The sequence below is a fragment of the Barbus barbus genome (assembly GCF_936440315.1).
Source record: "Barbus barbus genome assembly, chromosome: 29".
Lineage (NCBI taxonomy): Eukaryota > Metazoa > Chordata > Actinopteri > Cypriniformes > Cyprinidae > Barbus > Barbus barbus.
In genome coordinates, this window is record NC_136757.1 from 7471240 (window position 1) to 7493695 (window position 22456).

At 35.9% G+C, this 22456-nt stretch overlaps 1 protein-coding gene across 2 annotated transcripts; it reads right to left on the reverse strand.

The window, feature by feature from the left end:
* Positions 1-381: 381 nt before the first annotated feature.
* Positions 382-22443, reverse strand: LOC306849817 (FK506-binding protein 15-like). Of its 2 annotated transcripts, XM_079385141.1 has the most exons (29): positions 22235-22443; positions 18135-18241; positions 17985-18063; positions 17702-17771; positions 17549-17623; positions 17366-17464; positions 17142-17291; positions 16496-16564; positions 16260-16403; positions 15940-16067; positions 15795-15843; positions 13996-14121; positions 13721-13811; positions 13441-13517; positions 12516-12558; positions 12271-12386; positions 12085-12183; positions 11374-11468; positions 11099-11201; positions 8705-8876; positions 7578-7714; positions 7327-7482; positions 7017-7169; positions 6266-6358; positions 5798-5911; positions 4644-4751; positions 3934-4532; positions 2126-2252; positions 382-950 (listed from the first exon to the last, which is right to left on the reverse strand). In XM_079385141.1, the coding sequence occupies exons 1-29, from the start codon at positions 22282-22284 to the stop codon at positions 870-872; spliced, it is 3510 nt and encodes a 1169-aa protein (XP_079241267.1). In that variant the 5' UTR covers positions 22285-22443; the 3' UTR covers positions 382-869. The 2 variants fall into 2 exon arrangements, with proteins under 2 accessions (XP_079241267.1, XP_079241268.1); XM_079385142.1 differs by lacking the exon at positions 13996-14121 and having other exon boundaries at positions 22235-22348.
* Positions 22444-22456: the final 13 nt, after the last annotated feature.

Consider the following 22456-nt stretch of genomic DNA (forward strand, 5'->3'; position numbering starts at 1 on the left):
TGAGACAGGGCTGTGGGATGAAAAACAAAAAAAAAGCAAAGTATAGAGATTTTTAACCACTTTTAGAGCAGAATTGCTTTCAGAATTCTGAGTTTATACAATTGAGTTTAAATCTTGCTATTCTAAGTTTGCTGCATCTCACTATTCTGTTTAGATCTCACAATTCTAGAATAGAACATTTTGAATCGAGTTTACATCTCACAAGTTTATATCTCAATTCTTTTGTCCCTCAGAATTGTTTACACCGTGTGAGTTTGTATATCTTTATTCTGAGTTTATATCCATTCATATATTCTTAGAATATATATGTATTTCACCAGTAACTTTCCATGTCACATTATTACAGTTTTCCTGATTAAGAAATCAGTCAAACACTAAAGAAACTGTGATAGAGAGTCTGTCTCATTTCTTTATTAATATGCAACTAGTTGCTGTTAGTACAATGTATAAATATTAAGAACAGAGACAGCAAGCTGAATTACACATCAAAACCCTGTGTTGAAGATGGGAACATTACATTATTAAAAAAAAATCTACCGTTTTTATGATTTACAGTATTTGTAGATTTAAAGATGATTTTTTTTGATGTGCAGTAAATTAGTTTTTGAGCAGCAGTCGATCCATAGTGCCAGAGAGATTTCATTCAAATGCTTTTTAAAGTTTTGGGCAGGAAGCTACCCGCAGTTCTTTGATCACAGAAAATACTGAAATGTTTTCAGAACCACCCCAACCCACTAATTAAAGTCCGTGTCCACTGCGGCCCGGCACACAAACGTTATTTCCTCCTGTCAGAGATTGTCTGGCGTTGTTGCCGGCAGATGTCTGACGTCAGGCACTGGTTTTTTAACACTCGATTGAGGAAGTTCACATCAGCCCAGCCAGTCCAGGTCATCATCGTTATCACTGTCATCACCAAACAGAGGGGCGGGAGGAGGGCATCCTTTCAGACTCTGAGGAGATTCACATAACAGCATCAGTCAGAAAACGCTGTATATGGCATATACTGACTAGTAATCTCTGCTATTGGTCAAACAAACAGAGTCCTGCCCCCAAACTCACACTATTGGTTCAATGTTATAGTTTTGGGCATGTTTTCACAACAGAATCCACAATTACAATTCTTTACTAAATCATGTGATGCATCATGAAATATAGTCATGATTTAGTTTGATTGACTATTTTGTATTGATGCATTTGGGCATATTCATAATTATTTTCCAAAATATGCTTAAAACATAAATGTGCACTACCGTTCAAAAGTGTGGGTATCAGTAGGAGTGTTTTTTTTGGGGAGGTTGAAAGAAATTAATCCTCTTATTCAGCAACGATGCATTAAATTGATTAAACTTTGAGTTACAAAGGTTTTCAGTTTAAAAAAAAATGCTGTTCTTTTGAACTTTTATACTCAAAAGATCGTGAAATTTTTTTTTTTTTACAAAAATATTAAGCAGCACAACCGTTTTCAACATTGATAATAATCAGAAATGTTTCATGAACAGCAAATCAGCATAGTATTATGATTTCTGAAGTATCACATATCAAGTAATAATGCTGACACTTCAGCTTTGCATCACATTATATTTTAAAATATATTAAAATAGAAAACAGTTCTATTACATTGTAATAATATTTCAAAATATTACTGCAATTAATGCATCACATTGCACTTAAACTTTTAGAATATCATTTTTTATTACAATATATTGTATTTATTTATTTTATTTATGATGACTTTCATGTGATTAATATAATCAGAAAGGAACCATGATTCACAGGAGAACAGTTTTCTTCTAGTATAATAGATCTGTCTGGAGTCACAAGTTCATGTTGGGCATCAAACCAACAACCTTCTGGTAACCAACTCTAAACCACTACACCGCACACTACATTAAGCAGCATACTGCGGAACTGTCAATATTAGAAGACAATCTAGACCTTTAATGACACAGTTAACAATCATTAATTAGGTTAATTACACTTTTTTAAAACAACTGATTTGTCTACAAAGGACATTTTCAGTTTTAAATGACAATCAAATAATTAGTTTGTGAGAATGAAGAGCAGCAGATGGATGTGGAGTGTGTGTGTGTGTGTGTGTGTGTGAGAGAGAGAGAGCTCTGCTCACCAGCTCTTCCTCTTCATCGGCCGCTGCGGCTGCAGGTGTGTGTGCAGGTGCGGATGGGGGCTGGGAAGGGGTGGGACTTTGGAAAAATGGTTCCTCTCCATTTTCCTCTTCTACCCTCTCAGACGGACTGAGAGAATAGCAGGATGAGCACAGATGAGACGAGAGACAGAGACACGCATGCTCACAGTGAAGGTTAAAGCGGGGCTTGTGTTAGTTGATACGCTTAAGTTAATTTACAGTGTTATACAGTAATGGGAAGATTTCTGAGGTTTACCAACACTCCTAAAAATGATTGAATGAGATAAACTGTAGTGCTGGGACGTCAACAAACAAATTCAATTACTTGCTGATCCGTTACATAAATGTAAGGCCTATTTTACTGTGAAATGAAAATCCAATCCTCATTTACTCACCTTCCTTTTAATCTAATACTGTTTGACTTCCTTTCTTCCGTGAAACACAAAAAGGAGATTTTTACTGATGGAGATTTTCTTTCACACAATGATTGTGAGTAAAAACAAACATGACAAATAACATACCATAAAAGTGGTTTATAGGATTTGTGCACTATTTTTTAAATCTACTTCAGTCATACAAAAGCAAGTTATTCACAACATTTTTCCCGCCATCATTAGATCTTCAGAAGACTTGGATTAAAGCATAAAAAGTCAAATGAAGTATTTTTATGGAGCTTTTCTGTCTGTCCTGCTTGGAGCTGCACCTGGTCACTCTATGCTTCATTGTATAGAAAAGAACAGCTTGAACACTTTGCAAAATATCTAGGTCAAGAGTGGTTTTGAATTTTATTTTTTATTAATAACTAAAAATGTCATGTGGTATAACCATCAATTAACAAATAATATTTTCCATCCACATTGTGTAAACATCTAAATAAAAAAAAGCTTTGAATATATTTGAATAGTTCAAAATTATTTCTACATATATCATGAATTATTCATAAAAATGCAGATTCGCTTAGGCGAGGACAGTTTTGACATTAAAGCTCATAATTCCAAGTCCGAGTCCAGCTCTGAGTACAACGTCTTTTGTTGTTATCTTGAAATTATAGTAATTACAACATGGCATGAACGCACTTGACCATAACGCAAAGTCATGAGGGTCCTCTATGATATCATTTCCTGTTTTGATTCTTTTATACCTGACTGCTGGTTGCACCACATGACAGACAAAAGTTTAAAATGAAATTTAGTCAATTATTTTCTAAAAAAAATAATAAAAGATGACCAAAAATATATATATTTTTTAAATCAAGAATTTCTTTTGTTCTTTATTATAATATATTATGTCCCCGCCAAAATGAATTGTACTTCAGAAATGAAGACATGCTGATCACAGAAGAGGTCTTGTCATGTCCTTGACCCATTTCCTTTTGTATTCCACACAAGAAAGTCATGTGAGTGTATCAGGGATGATATAGTTAAACAAAACTAAAACTAAAACCATAAAACAATCCGGTATATAAAATAAAATAAACATTTATCGAAATAAATTTTAAATAAATAAATATATAGTTTACTGCAGTTGCAAAGGCAACATTTTCATTTAGTTTATAATGGTGTACTAAAATAACTAAAACTGAAAAATTATTGAAAAACTATATAGACATTTAAAAAAAGAAGAGAAGAAAACTGAAAAAATATATTTTAAAAAATCTAAATAACTAATATTATCTCAATACTAAAACAATGTGAAGGTGAGTAAATGCTGATTTTAATTTTTTAGGTGAATCCTCTTTAAACAACCTGGAAAATGAATCACATTGATCATGTTAGCGGTTGAGTACGTACCTGGAGAGCAGTGCAGACGTGTCGTCTGCGGGAGGAGGTGGTGGCGGGTTCTTGGGAGGTCCAGTTAATGTCATGCGTGTGCTTTCTGGTTCATCTAAAGGCCCTGAAACACTCTCATCAATTACCTTCACTTCCTGTGTGGGACTAATGTCCTCAGGCAGCTCTGTGGTCACTTCCTGTTTGGATGTGTCGTCACTTTCAATCTCTTCTTCATGTTTAGTTTCTGCGCTGCTCTCACTGATCTCCTGATCTTGCACATTGTGTTCTGTAACTTCCACTTCCTTCTCTTCAACAACTTTCTCTTCATTCTTTTCTTCTACAACTTCCTGTTCACTCCTGTCTTCTTCTCTTTCTTCTTTCTTCTCCTCTGCTGGTGAAACATCTTTCTTCTCCACTTGCTGCTGTCCATCTTCATCCTGCCCTGCAGAATCTGTCTCTCTCTGCTCCTCCTCCTCCTCTCTCTGGCCGTTTATATGCACATCACGTCTAGGCTGTGCGTCAGTCTCCCTTTCCTCCTCATTCTCCTCCTCTTCCTCTTCTTTTTCACTGTGTTCAGATGAAGATCTCTCCTTTTTGTTGAGCAGCTGCAGTGTGACATTCTGTGATTGGAGGAGAAAAACACACTTTGTGGCATGTTTTATTGGCAGAATGAAGCGTTTTCAGATTCTGAGCACAAAGCTCACATTGTGTTGGACAGAGATTTGCCAGACCTTGATAGTGCTGACCAGCACTCGGAGTACAGCACTTCCTGTGTAGGTCTCGGTCAGATCAAACTCCCCTCTGAGAGACTGAAACACTCCATTCATCACGCGCTTCACCTGAAAATAAACACAGTTGTGCTTAGATCCTGCGATCCATCCAGACTATGCTTACTATATGATGCAAATCAAAATTAAATGCTTAAATGTTTTTTATAATAATAAAAAAAAAAAAAAAATACAATAAAAACTAATTTTGAATTTATTAATTTAAAATAACTTTCTATTTTAAGGCTTTGCAATTATTCCCAAAGCTGAATTTATTGCTGTGATATAAAGCTGAATTTCCAGCATCATTACTCCAGTCTTCAGTGTCACATGAATCATGATCCTTCAGAAATCAGTCTAATATACTGATTTGCTGCTTTTTTGCATGGTATATTGCATTGGTTGATATGTAAATGAGATGTTACGTCTGTGTTCTTTAATTTGCACGTTGTTAGTAAATCACCCGCAGAAATTTCCACGCCCATCGGCGCTGTTTTGGAATTGCGCTCTCGCACTAATTTACCCTGTTTATTAAAACTGGCCTTAAATGTCTTAAAACTGGCCTTAAATGTCTTAACGGTTACTTTTGGTCTTTGCTAAGTTATATCATTAACTGTGTGTCTTTACTATTTTGCATCGTTTACTTGGTTATTTAGCAATTTCTTGTACCAGCAATCAAAATTCATGTTACATTTATTTAAATTGTTTAAAAAAAAAAAATAAATGTAATAAATTAACTGTCATACATCCTTACAATTTTGTTTTACTCATTAATTTTATTATCCACAAAATGTATGTAAATGTTATTACAATAAGGCATCAAATTAACGTACAGTATAATAACATCAGCACTAATCGTATAAGAAAACAACAGCCGGAAGTCTACAGTTCAGATTCAAAACTTGTATAAAACTAGTTTACAGAGGCATAGCTTGTTTGAAGGTACTGATGGTAAAATTTACACTACACTTGGTAAGTCTTGTGCAGATTTATGAGAGGTTCTGATGCATTATACTGACACTGACAATACAGCATATACCGTCTTCTTTTTATTATTCCCAATTATAATTATACCTTATAAATTGGTATGGTTTGTAATACAGATGGAGAAGTCTCACCTCTTCTGCTGTGTCCGTCTGCTGCTGCTGCTCTGTCAGTTTCCTCTCCAGCTCTGAAACCCGCGTCTCCCCCTGCTGCTTCAGCAACGCCGCTCTCTGCTCCAGGACAGAGCACTGAAAAACACGCAAGACCACTGTCAACATGTTACACAACCTATACACAAGTCCTGAAGACACTATGAAGTGCTTTGCCAATTAGTGGCTTTACAAGTCTTTTACATTTAGAAGTCTTGAAGATACAGTAGCAAAAAAAATAGTTGGGTAAAACTAAATAATGACTATTTTTGGTGCAAGAAAACTAACACTACAAAACTAACAGACTAAGATTGAAAGAGAAAAAGAATTTAGTCCTTTAAACAAATTCACAGAGCGATGAAGCCTGAGGCTCAACTTGATGTAAAAAAAATACAACAGGTGTTTTTATGCTGACTGGAAAACTAGTAATCTGGTTTTTCCTCAGTGTTTCACCTTTTCTCTCAAGGCCTGTAGCTCTTCTCCCTGGTCCTGCTGCTGTAGTAAAAGCTGTTCCTCTGATTCACGGGACTGTTTGAGTGTATTAAACTTTGGACAGGAGATGAAAAAAATATTGTGTTACAGTAGTTTGATTAGATAAGTGATTGTTTAACCGATTAAGAAAAAGACAAAATACGAATGAGTTTAAGAAGGCTTTTCTTGTCAAAGTATTATAAACAGGTGTGGACTTTCTTCTGTGTACGAGTGTGTTTGTCTTCATCTATAGCATAGCCCTGCATCATGAAAAAAATATAAGCTGATTTGCAAAAAAAAGATATCAGTACAGACTTTCCATCATGTACAGTTTTTTTTCAAATTATATATATACTTATCAATAAAACAAAAGCAGTCAAATGTCAGAAGTTTCAAAATGTATTTCAACATTTTAAGGATAAAAAATATTCAAAATATATAATTTAACTTAGACTCTTCAAATGGGTTATTTTTTTTTATTAAACACCCACAGATGCAGCAAAACATCTGGCTCATGCATTTTCTTGGAGTTTTTTTTTTGGCTGATTAAGGAAAAATTCAAGACTTCTCCTTTCTAATAGTTGTTGAAAGCAAAAATGCTTCAAAACACACCGTATTTTGTGAGAAAGTTTGATATGCTCAAGCAAAACATCCACTACTTTTGGAATCAGCTCCCCAAAATTAGTAAGAAAGTACTGAATTTCATTCAGCATATGGTGTAGTGTATGTGTACCTTGTCCTGCAGCTGTGTGAGTTTGATCTGCAGTGCGTCTCTGTGCTCTGTGAGTTCAGTCATCTCTCTCCTCTGCTGTTCACGTGCCGCTGCCAGAGCCTGATCACACTTCACCTGCCACTCCTGCTCCAGATCAGCCTGCAGCTGAGACAGCTACACACACAGGCACAAAAGTAAAACTACTAACTTAAAAAAACATATATTGAGTGTCAACAGCTTTAAACACCCAGTTACTGTTAGGACTGGGTAAGGAGAGTTGCCATGAATTCAGCATGGATTAATTCTTGTCATCATGTGTGAACACATTTACCTGTTCAGATGCGGCTTGGTTGGTGCTCGTTCTGGCTTTACGTAATTGGCTCCTGAGGTTGTCTAACTCCTGCTGGCCTGCCCTCCTCACCTCTTCCAGTTCCTCATCGCACCGCTGTCTCTCCAACTGCCACTTCCTCTTTCTCTCAGAGAGAGTCTGAATCACACAGTTTAATGCACAAGATGGGGATTCAATCTTTTGTTGTTTTCCCCTCACACATGCGCACACAGACAAAATTGTGAATTACTCACTCGTTCCAGACTGTCTTTCTCTGTTTTCAAGTCCTGTAGCTCTTCCTCCATGTTGTTGAGTTTGTGCTCCAGTTCCTTTCGTTTCTGTTTTTCCATCTTGTATTGACTCTGCACTCTCTCTGCTGTCTCCTTCAGCTCTGAAACACACAAATACAGATAATTACATCAAGCCTTAACCAGGTGTTTTCCATGCAATTTTCCACAGTTACTAATGGTTGACAAATTTTTCCTCAATGAAAGCCAAAATAGTACCAAACAAAAAACAAAACAAAACTGAAAAAAAAAAGATAAAACAAAAATAATTTTATAAAGGCCAAATAAACAACAAAATAAAATAAAAAAACAAAACAGCAAAGCAAATGAAAAAACAAGAATATTAATGAAATAAACAAAAACAAAATTGTAAACAAAATATATAATAAAAGAAAAAACAAGAATATTAACAAAAACAAGAGATTTTTTTTTCAAACAAAATATAAAACAAAACAAAAATGAAAACAAAACAAAACAAAAAAGGAAAACAAACAAACAAAACATGCCCTGGTCATATTTCACTCCAAAATGAAAAAGAGAGAAGAATAAAAGCATATTTTAACTAGAGAAAGTTAATTATTTCAAAAAAATATTTTAATAAAATTATTATTATTTTATTTAGATAATTTTCAGAACATTTTACCCACAAATTCATTATTTATGCATCATGGTAATACTTGTGATGCTGCCTTTATTTATTTATTTTCTTATATTCTAATGATGTTTAAAAATACAGTAATATAATAATACTGAAAAAAAAAAACAAAAAAAAACTAAAAGGTAAAACATTTGCATTTATTATGGTAATGAGAATATGTTTAATTAAAAATAATGTAAAAATCTATACGCACATTATATTAATTTTTTTTTCATATATTTTTTGTGAAATGTGACCTGTACATGTTAATTGTGAAATTCACCCACATATTTATTGTTTAAAACATTTTTGCGGATTTCGATTTTGGACAACAGAGATTTCACTGCAAGGAAACTAGAAACCAAGTGATCAACAGATCATCTTGCAGTCAATCACTTGTTTCACTCATGCTTAACAGATCAACCTGGTTAGCTAGTTGTCACACAGTGCTGCTCACCCAGTATCTGCGCCTCCAGTGTTGTGACGTGTGTGCTGTGCTGCTGACTGTCCTGCAGGGCCGAGTTGAGTTTGGTCTGCAGCGCTGCGACCTTCTGCTGCTGAGAGCTCAACTCCAGCTGCAGCTCTGACACGCGCGCCGTGGACGACGCCAACTCCTCTGTCAAGCGTGCCTTCCGGAGAGATACAGAGAGACGACATTAAACAAGCTCATCCTCAACTCATGTTACAACAGCACTACTCAGATGAAATCATGATGGGACTGTAATGGAAAGAAAAAAGATACAAGGAAACAAAACCAGTGGCAAAAAGATATGTCAAATATGGTGGTAGAACTATCTATCTCTGCGGAGAGCTGAATGCTGATTGGTTAGTGAGTGGTGCCTGTTAAAACAAAGAGTGAAAACAGAAAGAGAAATGGGAAATGCTTCACTGAAATAAATGATGGGAAACAGTGTGTGAAGACTATGAAGAAACGGATGAGGCGGGACAGCGCTTTTGCTCACCTGATCCCAACTCAATTCCTGTGGCAGTGCATGCTGGGAAAAGAGAGCAGTCACCACTAAAGGCTCTCAGCCAATCAGAGCAGTGTTAATAAACCAATCAGAGCAGAGATACATGGCTTAGCAGGAAATAAAGTGTTAACAGTAGAGTTTTTGCTGAGTTATGAACACCGGATCCTTCTGGAATGTTAAAATGAGTGTGTAAAGAGAGCGATTTTTGTGGTAAAAACAGGAATTCAGGGAAAGCATTCTTCTACAGCTCTTTTAGAGAGACCATGATGGCTTTTCCAAACGGTTGGGCCTTGTTTAGGTCAAAAACTAAGGCAGAATCACATGTATCCTTCACAATTTTAATTTTTTTTAGAATTATTATTTTAAAGATTATTTTACTGAATGCTTTTTGGTCAGATTGTCACATTTGCTGATTTTTACAGCCTAAAGTGACTGAATTTGCTGCAGCTTCTCTCAAAAATGACTGTGATATTTGCAGCATTTTGGTTGTATTTCAGTGTAAACCCACCAATAATCATGATGTACCTATATAATTAGTGTTAGTGACAGTAAAGCCTGTGTTATACTTTCCGCATGAGCAATCCGGACGCATACACAGACTACTTGTATTTATACTACTGAAAGTGTCCGCTGGTGGTCCGCTTCCCAGACGTGTTCCATACATGCGCAGTAGATCGACTTGAACAGTAAGCAAACATGTGAACAAACAATTGCCCAGAGTTATTGCACATCTTTCTATTGTTTTATCGACGGATTGTACAGGTTCGGGTAACAACGGGCTTCTTCACACAGCCTGCGCATGCGCAGCTGGTGCTTTTGTAGCCTACTGACCGTCACGAAAAATGTATATAAAAAAAAAAATTTAATATTTCTAATTTAGATATAAATATATTTAATATATTAACATAACCTTTTTCTTAAATATATAAATGTATGTGTGTGTATTTATATACAGTATACATAATATACACAGCACACACACATTTATTATGTAACCAAAATTTTTATTAATAGTTTGACAGCACTAATATATATTAAGAATTACATCTTTTTTACTTATTTAATGAAGAATTCAATACAACTATGAATTACATTTATATAATACAATTTACAACAGTAACATCAACATTATCAGTGAAATATTTAAAAAGTGCATAGCCAGTAAAATATATTTAAATATAATCTACTGGTGAAATCAGGCATTATTAAGACTAGCAAATATTCACCCCAATATATGATATATTCATTATTACATATATATATATATATATATCATTAAACAAACAGAAACTTTCATCTAATCCCAGATGCTTACATGTAAATATAGTGGATCGCTTGCACAGAATCGAACATTTTGGAAATCGCAAGTTGTGAATGAATAATTTAGAGAGATCACTTGGAAATATTAAATATTACCCTCTCAAATGGGCCTGTCTCATATCAGAACATTTCTTTCCTTTCAAACACTTATAAACCTGATGGTGTCAAAGTCCCAGAGCTATATACAGTCTGTTCATTATACTGCTTCCCCACTCCTTAAAAATTGTGGAAATTTAGACAAACTTATATAAAAACCTGCTGCAAAAATGTAGAGTTTGTTGGATTTCGAGTTAAATTATGCACTCCCAAATTCACACAATCCATTATATTCACAACATGCTAACATCAAACTCTATTGAAACACACTGGGAGTTGAGTCTCCGGTGTAACTGTATACCATGTGAAGATGCTGCCTAAGAAGAGCACTTCAGATCAGGCACCTGATGTAGCTGTCAGCCCAAGTAGGCAGTATAAAGCATGGCAGCTCACTAACTTTTCAAACAGAGCTGTTCTGGTGTTATTGTGTGTGTGTAATAGATTGGACTGTTTAATAGAGTTACCTTGTCTTGCTCTGCCTGCAGTATTCTGGCCTGATTCTGTTCACTGCTGTTCTTCAGAGAGTCGTTTCTCTGCTCCATCTGCTGATTACTCTGCTCCATATACCTACACAAACACAAACACCCTCGAGTCACAATCTTATTTGACATGACAGTCAAAACAGGACAAGAAGTGATGGGGATAAGAGCAGGTAACAAGACAGCAAATACAAAACATAGAAAGATACAAAAAAGTAAGAAGTCAAATATAAAGTGAGAGTGTTGAACTGAATCCTGACCTCTGGTTCTGATTGATGAGCTCGCCGATCTTGCGGTTCTGCTCCTCAACGCGGGAACTTTTCTCAAAAACCTCTTTCTTCAGACATTCGTTCTCCTGAATGAATGAAGTCACATGACATGCAGGTCGACAAAATATTTCGGTTTTAAACTGATTGCACTGTATTTTATGTATAATCATTTTCTATCCTTAACTGTTTTAAATTCATTTTAAATCAATTTGAAAAGTTTAAACAGAAGGTTAAAGTAAGTGCTGTGACGGTAAAGAGAATGTGGGCAAAGAAAGACAAGTGCGTTTGGTTAATCAGTTGAAATTAGGACCTCTGAGTTCTATTTGTTTGGTTTATGATGGACAAAGTAAGTAGGGGGTGAAGTAGTGGAATAGTTAGGTGTTTTGGAAGGTTCTTTCACTTAGTGCGGAAGATTTTTAATGTTCGTTTTAAATTCCTTGTTTTTATTGCTGTGATGATGACTATTTCACTTCCTTTTATGTAAAGCACTTTGAATTTCCACTGTGTATGAAATGTGCTATATAAATAAACTTGCCTTGCCTTACCTTTAAGTATTTTATTTTGATTGAGTGTTTTTACGAATTATTTTCATTTCACATTTTTATTAGCTTTTCATCAGCTCATAATCCGTCTGTAGTTCCCTCACAAACTCTGCACGTACTGACAAATATGAATACCAATCACGGATCTCCTGCCAATTACCTGTATGATTCTCTGAATGTTGTGCATGATCATTGCTGTTTCCATGGATACATTTGATAAGCCCGACGAAACGCTGCCTTGCTTTTGTAGGTCATCAATCTGAAAAACAAGAGAGATTTCTCAAAAAGTTGTACAAGTATAATAATGTAGCAGTTACTTAGAAATATTGACTAATAATATACCAACCTTCGAAGACAAGTGATCCAGTTTGTCTGCCACTTTACCAACAGCCAATCGGATTTCAGTGTTGTGTTGTCGAGCCTCTGTCATCAAGAAGGATGTGACTGAAGGATCACTTGTTCCTTAAAGAGACAGAGAATCATTTACAATCCCAACCTTAAAATATTCACTGCAGCTGATAAACTACAAATAAATGCAATATTTATGTCAAAGCTGTAAGATTTTGTAGGTTGTACAGCTATGATTTTTACCTTGGTAAGGCACAGTCTGCATGGGGTACATCTGACTTACAGGCTGCAAAGAGGAAATCACAGTCAACTCATGTATTATACTTGGTGTTAAGGGTTTGTTCAGGATAGGGTTGCACCAGCCGTTTGTAAGTTTTTACTTAAATTGCAACAATAAAGTCCACACTAGAGGTTAATGAACCACTAGCTAGGTTTTAATAACAAACTCTGTAATTAATTTGGTTGCCACATTTGTTCTTAAGGCAGAATGTAGCTAGTACGCACTTTACTTTACTAAAGTAATGCATTGGTGCATAATAAAACATTCAAAACTGCATTTGAAATTAATATAAAAAAATAAACATTGAAAGAAAAACACACTGTTTAAATCAAGTGTGTGTTAAAGAGCTGCTAACAATAATTTATTTACATGTTCTCTCTCTTAAAAAGCAGATGAGTGTAAAAATTATCATATGTCTAAATAATTGAAGTTTGTCTGGTAAAACATGAGCTTTCTGATGCAGTTGCATTTCAAGTTTTACTGTGCAATGTAAATATACATACTGCATAAGTTGTAACTTTGTGCCTCTTTAGGTTGCAACTAAGCTAAGTTACACACAGCTGGTGCAACCGGCAGCAGATCACTAACTAACAGTAGGAGCAATAATAATAATCATCATCATCATTTACTCACCCTCAAGTTGTTCCAAACATGAGTTTATTTCTTCTGTTGACCATAAAATAAGTTATTTTGAAGAACATTGGTAACCAAACAGTTTCTGGTCTGCTTTGACTAAGACATATACTTCTTCAAAACAACTTTTTATGTTCAACAGAAGAAAGAAACTCATACAGATTTGGATCAACTTGAGGGCGAGTAAATGACGACAGAATTAATTTTAATTTTTGATATCAGTCTTAAGTTACACAGCACTAGTGAGTTAGTCACCTGAAAGGCATGTACTGCTCCCGGCATCATGGGCAGTGGATTGGCTGTTGCCATGGAAACCGGTAGAAGGGCTGAAGCTGGAGTGAAGAGAGAGTGAATACAATGTCATGAAACTAAAATGAACTGTATAACATAATATAGCTGAGCATTTGTGCACTGGTTTAGTAGGTTTATGCTAAATTTGATTACAAACAATGAGTATATCTTATATAAGGTGCAATATTTTACACTATGCTACACTCCTGGCCTTGATCAGAATATGATTTCATATAGGTGTTACCCTGCACTGAAGGTGGTGGGCCGGAGGAGATGTGCACAGGCTGCGGTGATGGTGCACTGCTATGTTCCTTGAGTCTTGACACACTCGGGTCCTACAGCAATGATAACAGGATCAGAGCGAATAAGGATTCTCTCTCATATTTACACTGCGTATCTTTATTAAAGGACAACAACATAGATTACAGAGGCAGATTTTTGTGCTGTGTCTGGTTAAGAGACAGAGTTAAACCACTGCAATGAAGTTCTCAATGAATGTCTCACAAAAATAAACCTTGCCTCAAGTTCGGAGTCACTAGAGTCTGGCTGTGAGGGCGACGAGGCCGGGCCGCTGATGAATGGCAGCATTGGCTGGCCCATTTTGGCCATGCGTGAAATCAGTTTAGCTTTAGTGGCATCAGGATTCTAAAGACATTGCAAAATATGTCAGAAAACACAGACATATTTATTATATTGCAGAAGGTTTATTATTCGTGAAGCATTGATATTAAAATTGTAGTCGACAATTATTTTCATACTATCTCAAAACTCTGGCCATTTGATAATATGTAGAATATCAAAATCAACTGCGGGCGGGAGATCGTTTTCCTATTTACCTAACACTGTTCGGGAAGCAGACACACTCTGTCAGTTTAAATCTAGATTAAAGGCCCATCACTTTAACCTGGCTTACACATAATATACTGTCGCATTTCTATAATTCAAATCCGTTAAAGGATTGTTAGGCTGCATTAATTAGGTCAACCGGAACCGGGAATACTTCCCAAATCACCGAATGTACTTGTTACATCGTTAGAAGAATGGCATCTACGCTAATATTAGTCTGTTTTTTTCTTATTTCGAGGTCACCGTAGCCACACAGATCCAGTCCGTATCCAGATCAGATGGTGGATCAGCACCTAGAGATGACCTCTACAGCCAGGACACCTAGATGAGCCCCAGAGACTGATCCCCAGTGAAGACCCTGTCTCCAAGACGGCCATCAGGACAAGACCACAGAAACCAGATGAGTCCTTTGCACAATCTGACTCTGCCTTAGCCTAGATTTAAACTGCTGATTTTGTCTGGCCAGAGGAGAATGACACTATTTCGACAAACTATTTCCCCGTCTAAATACTGTAAAGCTGATATAAAGCCACCCAGCTTCATATCGAGCTGATGTAAAGCTGCTTTGACACAATTTGCATGGTTAAAAGCGCTATACAAATAATATTGACTTGACCTGACTACTATGACTGATTACTAATAAAGCACCTATAATAAAAGTCTACACTGTTTTATGTAAAAAATAAATACTACTACTAATAAAATAATACAAATTAATTTGGGCATCAAACATTATTATTAAAACTATGACAGATGAATATTCCCTTCTGAGATTTGATAAACACTTAAGAGTGTAATTACATTATTAATGTCATTAAATATGAATTAACTTAGACTACCATTCCATTCCAAAGTTTGAGGTAAGATTTTTTTATTAGTTTCTGAAAGTCTCACCAATGTTACATTTATTTGATTAAAAATACAGTAAAAACAGTAATGTTATGAAATATTTGTCATTTTATTTTAATTTGAAATTGTTTTCTATTTGAAAAGATTTTAAAGTGTAATTTATTCCTGTGATGCAAAGCTGAATTTTCAGCAATATTACACCAGACTTCAGCGTCACATGATCCTTAAGAAATCATTCTAAAATGCTGATTTGCTGCTCAAGAAACATTTCTTATTATTATCAATGTTTAACACAGTTGTGCTATCTTCCCCTCAACTTTTGAACAGTAGTGTAAGTCTAAAGCTAAAAGACAACAAAGGTAAAAATTGAAAATATCAGCCTGAATTATTAAAAATACAGTATATTTCCAATACCAACACATACTGATTTGACTAAAATAATCTTTAAAGTTTGCCAATAATCATTATGTTCCTGATATACTGTGCACACCTATTTGTTATAAATACATATGTTCTGCACTAACCACTAAGCCACAGCTCCAGATAGATTTATTTATAATAAAAATCTGCACAACAAAATGCTAAAAATAAATGTGTTTAAACTGAAAATAGTCAAATCTTACACTGTGCTGTTCACTGAAGGAGTTTGATTTTGCTCGAAGAGGCGGTTCACTGTAAAAAAAGAGGAAACAGCAAACCTCAATCAAATATTATTAATATAAACAATAATCTCCAGTCAGGCTACAACAGAAGGCCTGTAGGGCTCACCTGGGTTTGCTGGTTTGTGGGGCAGTGCTGAGGGGCTGGTTGATCTCAGAGGGGGTCAGACTCTCCACGCTGGGAGCAGGAGACGAAGCTGTCGAATCTCTTGAACTTCCGTCCTTTGCAAACTTAACCTGAGCGTGCATCAAGAGAGAATACAGGTGAAGAGAGCAGGGCTGGATCTCAATTTGCATATTCTACAACACTATAAACTGTCGAGGATGTAAAAACCCATACTTTTGAGTATGTATTAACATTATACAATATCCATTATACAGTCAAACATGAGGAAGTAAAGGGAAGCTCTGAATGTGAGAATGCTGTACCCGACGAATCTCGGCTTCAAAGACTAGCGTGCTGTCCGGTGGGACGCGGTTGGCAACGCCCTGCGACCCGTACGCGAGACAGGCGGGAATCACCATGAACCGTTTCCCACCTTTACGCATATTCAACATCCCCTCCTCCCAACCCTGAGAGACGGACAGACAGAGAGAGAGAGCTTTAGACTGCCATATGAGTGATAATGACACATGTAATCCAGCCCAGCCAACTTCCCCCTCACCGTAATGACTTTCCCAGCCCCGAGCTTCAGTCTCAGCAGTTTGTCTTTATTCAGATTTGAGTCAAACATCTGGAGGAGAAGAAAGTAAAATATATATATGTATAGCTGGGTAGCAACAAATAAAACTACTTATCTACAGATTACTTCAAATAATATAATTTATCTATAGATATTTCATTATGCTCATAAACTACATTCCAAAAGTTTTTTTTAATAAAAAGTCTAACTTTTATTCTGCGAGGACACGTTAAAGTGATCAAAAGTGACAGCAAAGACATTTATAATATTACAAAAAATTTATATCGCAAATAAACGCTGTTCTTTTGAACTTTTATTCAAAGAATCCTGAAAAAAATCAAAAAATAAAATACAACAGTTGTTTTAAATTGTAGTAATATTTCACAGTATTACTGTTTTTACTTTATTTCTTAAATAAATGCAGTCTTGGTGAGCACAAGATACTGAACTTAGAATTCAGCCATATTCTCATAATGTATGCATCATGCAAATTCATTAACTTGCTTAGCGCATAGTACTTTTTGGATCATAATGGCATCTTATTTACTCACCAAAGCCATTTTTATTTACACTGGCCATTTTGGACACTGTGCACGTGTAAACGTGGTCATTGACAAAACATCTTTACCTGCCCAATGGTGTTGTTTTCCAGTAGCCAGCCAGAGTAGGCCACTTCTAAAGAGTCTCCGTTCTCCACAGACTGACCCTCACCGAGAACAAGATCTTGGATCAGGACCGATTCTAACGCACTGCTGCAGTTTACTTTGGCAAGACAAACCTGAAACAATATTATTACTGCGTAAGAAGCTCCTCATGCAACACCACACGACGAAGAACCCATAAAACACAAACCTCTTTACAAAAGTCTGTAGCTGCTTTCTCAGATTCAAACATCAGCGACCAATTCTGTCTCTGGTCATCATAAAATGTACAGTAGCTACTGGGCTGGACCTGAATGTGAGAGAGACAGTTATAAAAAACAAACATATAAAACAAACGTGTTGTCTGACTTGAATTATGTGAATAAGAGCTCACAGTGAGGACGAAGCCACTGTGGATCCTGGCGGCCGTCACCTGCTTCTGTTGACTGACATACAGCAGGATCTTGTACTGAAATGAGTGCAGACATGCAAATGTGTAAAAAAAAATTAAATAGTTTAAGACTAAGTAAAATGTGATCATTCTAACCTCTTTAGTTGAATGATTTCCAAGCACCGCTGCTCCAAGCTTGCCTTGTTTCACATACTGTCCGTTAATACTGCACAGAAAAAACAGTGACCACTGCCTATCTCTATTCATAACATCAGTCTGCAAACTTTACATTACCATAGACAACCAGTACTCAAGATAAATACTTGGAAATAAACAGCACTTTGCTTTGGAAGACAGGTTTAACACACTTAAACACTTAAAATTAAATAACAAATAATAAACAAAATTAAAAAAAGCTTCTGCATCTTTTCCAACTTACTATCTGTATGCATGTACTGCAGTAGCAAAGAGAACAGCAGGAGGGTTTGGAGGAGGTGCACCCTTTTGGGTTGGGGGTCCTGAAAAACAAAACATGTCATGACCACTTTTAAGTGTCAGTTCACACTCGCAGAGGCTCCTGCAGTCTTACCTGAGTTGGCAGTGCTCTTGCGGGGCTGTTTGGGTGCCGTGTACTGGAAAGACTCATTCCCCTGACTTGCTGCCTGATCCAGTCCAAACAGAGAGGCTAACTTTGCTCTGGAATCACAAAAAAGCAGCAAGTAAGCCCACTATAACACTGCTCCACTTGTGTGAGATCACATGAGAGTCTGAACGACGCTCAATTCTCAAATTAAAGCTGACCTAATTTTGACTTTAAATGACTTTTTGATTAAACTTTAAACTGAGAACATCAGTGAACACCTGTAACAACAAATGAAACCAAAAAAGTATGACTTCCACAATATCATCAGGAAGCTATAATGCATATGGCACTGACCCATGGATCTGTCTCCATTTGTAGTCATTGTCCCGCTGTCCTGCCATGCTCAGCTGACCTGTTTCTGACCTGCTGCCTGAGCTGGAAGCTATGCAATGATAACCAGTGAATCATTCCTCATGTGCATATTAGCTTCATGCCACATTTCCAATTCCATGTAATATCAGATCTCTTTAGCAGGTCTGGCAGGGACTACAACCACACAGCAGCTCCACATGACTGTGGGCGCCCCGTTCCCAGACTGAGGCCCTGTTCTGATCCGGGACGTGTAACTACCAGCATGTGAGCGGCATTAACATGCTGACTCTCCAGCTCTCTACAATCCCTCTCAACAGCTTCACATTCCCCATTAACACATGTGGATGCCAGCGCAGACTTGAATTTATGGATATAACCTCAGATGACACCAGAGAGAAGAAATGCAGTGGCTCCAAAATTTAGTGACACTTAAAGAGGTTTGAAAATGGGACTCTTAGGAGGGCCGCAAAAATGTGTTAGGGAGTCTGTGTAAATGTTTAGAGAAAAACATAAAAACAATGGGTATATTTGAATGTAGTTTGCTATCATTAAGCTATTTAATTAATATGTCATTAAAAATAATGATAGCTTATCATTAAGAGTAAAAAAAATTGTAAAAATAAAATAATATATTAAAATAAGCACATAAATGAGTAAATAACACACCTATCAGTACAGCACAATAAAAAGTAGAAAACAATGTCATAATGTAATGTAATCCTGTAAAGCCTGACATTTAAAATAACAGCCAAAAGGTAAAATGAAGTATTGATAGTCGGTAATGTAAATCTTTATTACAGTATAATAGACTACAAAGTTTTGATCATATTGGTCATTTAGAAGCCTTCGAAATTTGCATATAAAATATGATACAGTAGGGTATCATATAAATCATATATAGAAAATAAATATTTATACAGAAATATTAAGTGCTAACAACAGCAATTTCAGTTAGAATGAATTAGCAAATGTGTTTTTTTTTGTTTTTTTTTTAAACTTATGACAAATTAGTTTAAGTTCCTATCAAACGCTTGGTGGCGGCTCACAAATTAAGTCTGGGGAACAAATTCTTAATTCGTGCATGTGATATAGTCACACCTATGCTATAGCACGTTAAATGAAGTCAGATATTATGGCATTTTTCACAGTAGGCTAGTCATTGAGCAGTTTTAGCTGGGCGATGTTAATAAAAATGATGCACTATTTGAGATTTAGCTGTTTTGTAATCCGAATCAGAATGAGCTTTATTGCCAGGTATGTTTACACATACGAGGAATTTGTTTTAGTGACAGAAGCTCCACAGTGCGACAGAACGACAGCGACAAGACAAGACGCAGATAATAAAAAGAATAATACACAAATATACAAAATAGGCAATGTACAAAATAGCAAAAAACACAATATATAATAGACAATTATGTATGTACAGTTATGATATGTGCCTAACTTTACTGTACATACATAATTGTCTATATTATATATTGTGTTTTTTGCTATTTTAGGATCGGTGGATAAGCACAAACTTAGGAAATGATGATCATTCCCTGTAGTTCAGTAAAACAGGACAAACCCGCAAATGGTTTTATTTTAAAGAACAACTGCGGTGACAAACAGCCCATCAGCGTGAACCGGGGTTTTATGTGTGGATAATGGGAATGAAAACCTTAATATTTAAACCTTAAAATTAACTATATTTTTTTATTATTATTATTTTGCATATAGGCCTATTTTAAATGTTTTTGTTTACTAAAACAGCTGTTATTAAATCTGTCCAATCAAATATTATTATTAATGTGTTTAAGTGCATATTTAAGCAATAAATGTTCATATATTTTCTCTGTAACATTTTTATTTATACTTAGGCTATACACAAATGACTGGTTTTGTGGCTCAATCCTTTAAAAGGAACCAGGAATCACTGTACTATATAAGACCTACTGATTTTAGATTTTTAGTAGGCTAGTTATTATGGTTATTATATCCAGATAAAAAAATATAGTTACAGAAATAACTGGATTTTTAATATCTGAAGTCATGGACACTTATTTACTATAAGATAGGGACCTTTAAAAACTGTAAGAGAATCAATATAGGCTCAAATATTTTATTAAGATATAAACAAGGAAATATTGAGCTTGCCATGAAAACATTTTATTAGCACTTTATAACCTACAAGTTTGTGACACATTGAGCAACGTAAGCTATAACTCATCTCTATAAACAACAACAACAAACAGTTGTGCTTTAAAACATAAAATCAGCCGCTTGTGTTCATGTTCGTCCATTTCTAAAATACATCTAAATTATCATCATTTGCGTATAAAATATAAGATCTGCAGCCTGCTGATCCTCAAGGAAATATGAATGAAGTGCTATTCAGCCTGAAGAACCAGGAGGTGATGTCATCAAGAGTTTATTTGTAAACAATGACTTCATCTGACTAAAATTACCATGTTTACTAATCAGATAATAATTAAGATAGGCCTATGATACTAGTTAGCACATAATATTTCTGTAATATGGCCAAATCAATTACAAAATCGTTCACAAATGAATGCACATGCTCGGGTCTACACCAATAAGATTTGCTGTGTTATAAACCAATGGAATTGGGGGTGGGCGGAGCTACACGTGTCGTGATTGCACTCTGGAGTACTTGACAAATTGTGTAAATCTGTGGGACTATGATATAAATAATTTCAACTGTATAACAGTTTCAGTGCAATTCATGTTATAATGTTAGAATTAAAGAACAATAAACATAATACATATTACTGTTGCACTTATCTGTACATAGTCAATGCAGTTATTTTTAACATCCTATCTAAAATGTGATTTAGCAAAAAAAACAACAACAACAATAACAACATTACCACTTTAATATGTCTTGCAATATCCGTGCGTGCAAAGGTTCTGCATGATCCTCTTGTTCAATATTCTGGAGGTCTGAATTTATATGGCAATATTGACGAACTTGCTGTTCTGGCAAGGGGGCGGGGCAATACTGAAACACCATATAAGCTGTTCGCCAATCACAACGCACTGGACAACTAACCAATCACAACACATTTCGCTTTTCGGAAGGCGGGCCTTCATCAAACCCGGAACTAATCGAGTCATTTGTGTCAGGCTGGAGAGAAAGGTATTGTAATAATGTAAATTATGTGAAAAATAATGCGATTTTCCAACCACCAAGCATGAGAGCATGTTCTAGTAACTTACACCACCAAAACAAAATCAAGACTTTGTAAGAGCATAATAGGACCCCTTTAATGCTTTTTAATGTTTTTGGGCTGTGAGATTTTGGAGTTTTTCGTTTAGAAAAAAGCTAAATACTTAATAGACTGAGATGACTTTAGTGGAATTGATCACATCAACACCAAGCAAGAGGTCTCTTCAGCAGGACATCATGAGAGGGACACATGTAACTCGATGTTATTCAACACATCAAACGACTCACTTGTCTGTTCATGTACTTTGTCGCAACAAAAGTTTCTTCAAGTTGATCTGTCAGCCATAAAAAAGCTGCACTATATCTGCTATATTACTGTCCATTATTAGTCAATGAGTGACACTTCTCTTCTCTCTGGCACCAGAATTGTTTTTCTTCCCCATACCGTCGCTGCATTTTACTTTCGGTGTTACATATCTACCCAAACTTTATGTAAACAGTGAATGTCGTTTGTCTGATGACTTTTGCCTCATGATTGAGTCTTTGTCCGTTAGGAACTCACCCTCCTGTGGGAGACAGAAAGTCTCCGTCCTCGTCGTCTGCTGCAAACATGGCCCTGACTAATCTTCACACCCCGAGGCGCCAGATTTACTTATAATCCAGTCTTGATATGAAGTATTGATCGCCTGCATGCGGGGAATAAATATTAACGTGTAATAATTCTCTCCAGGCGCTTCCTGGTTCTGCTGGTGTCACCTGACCACGCGCACTGACGTCACGGCAC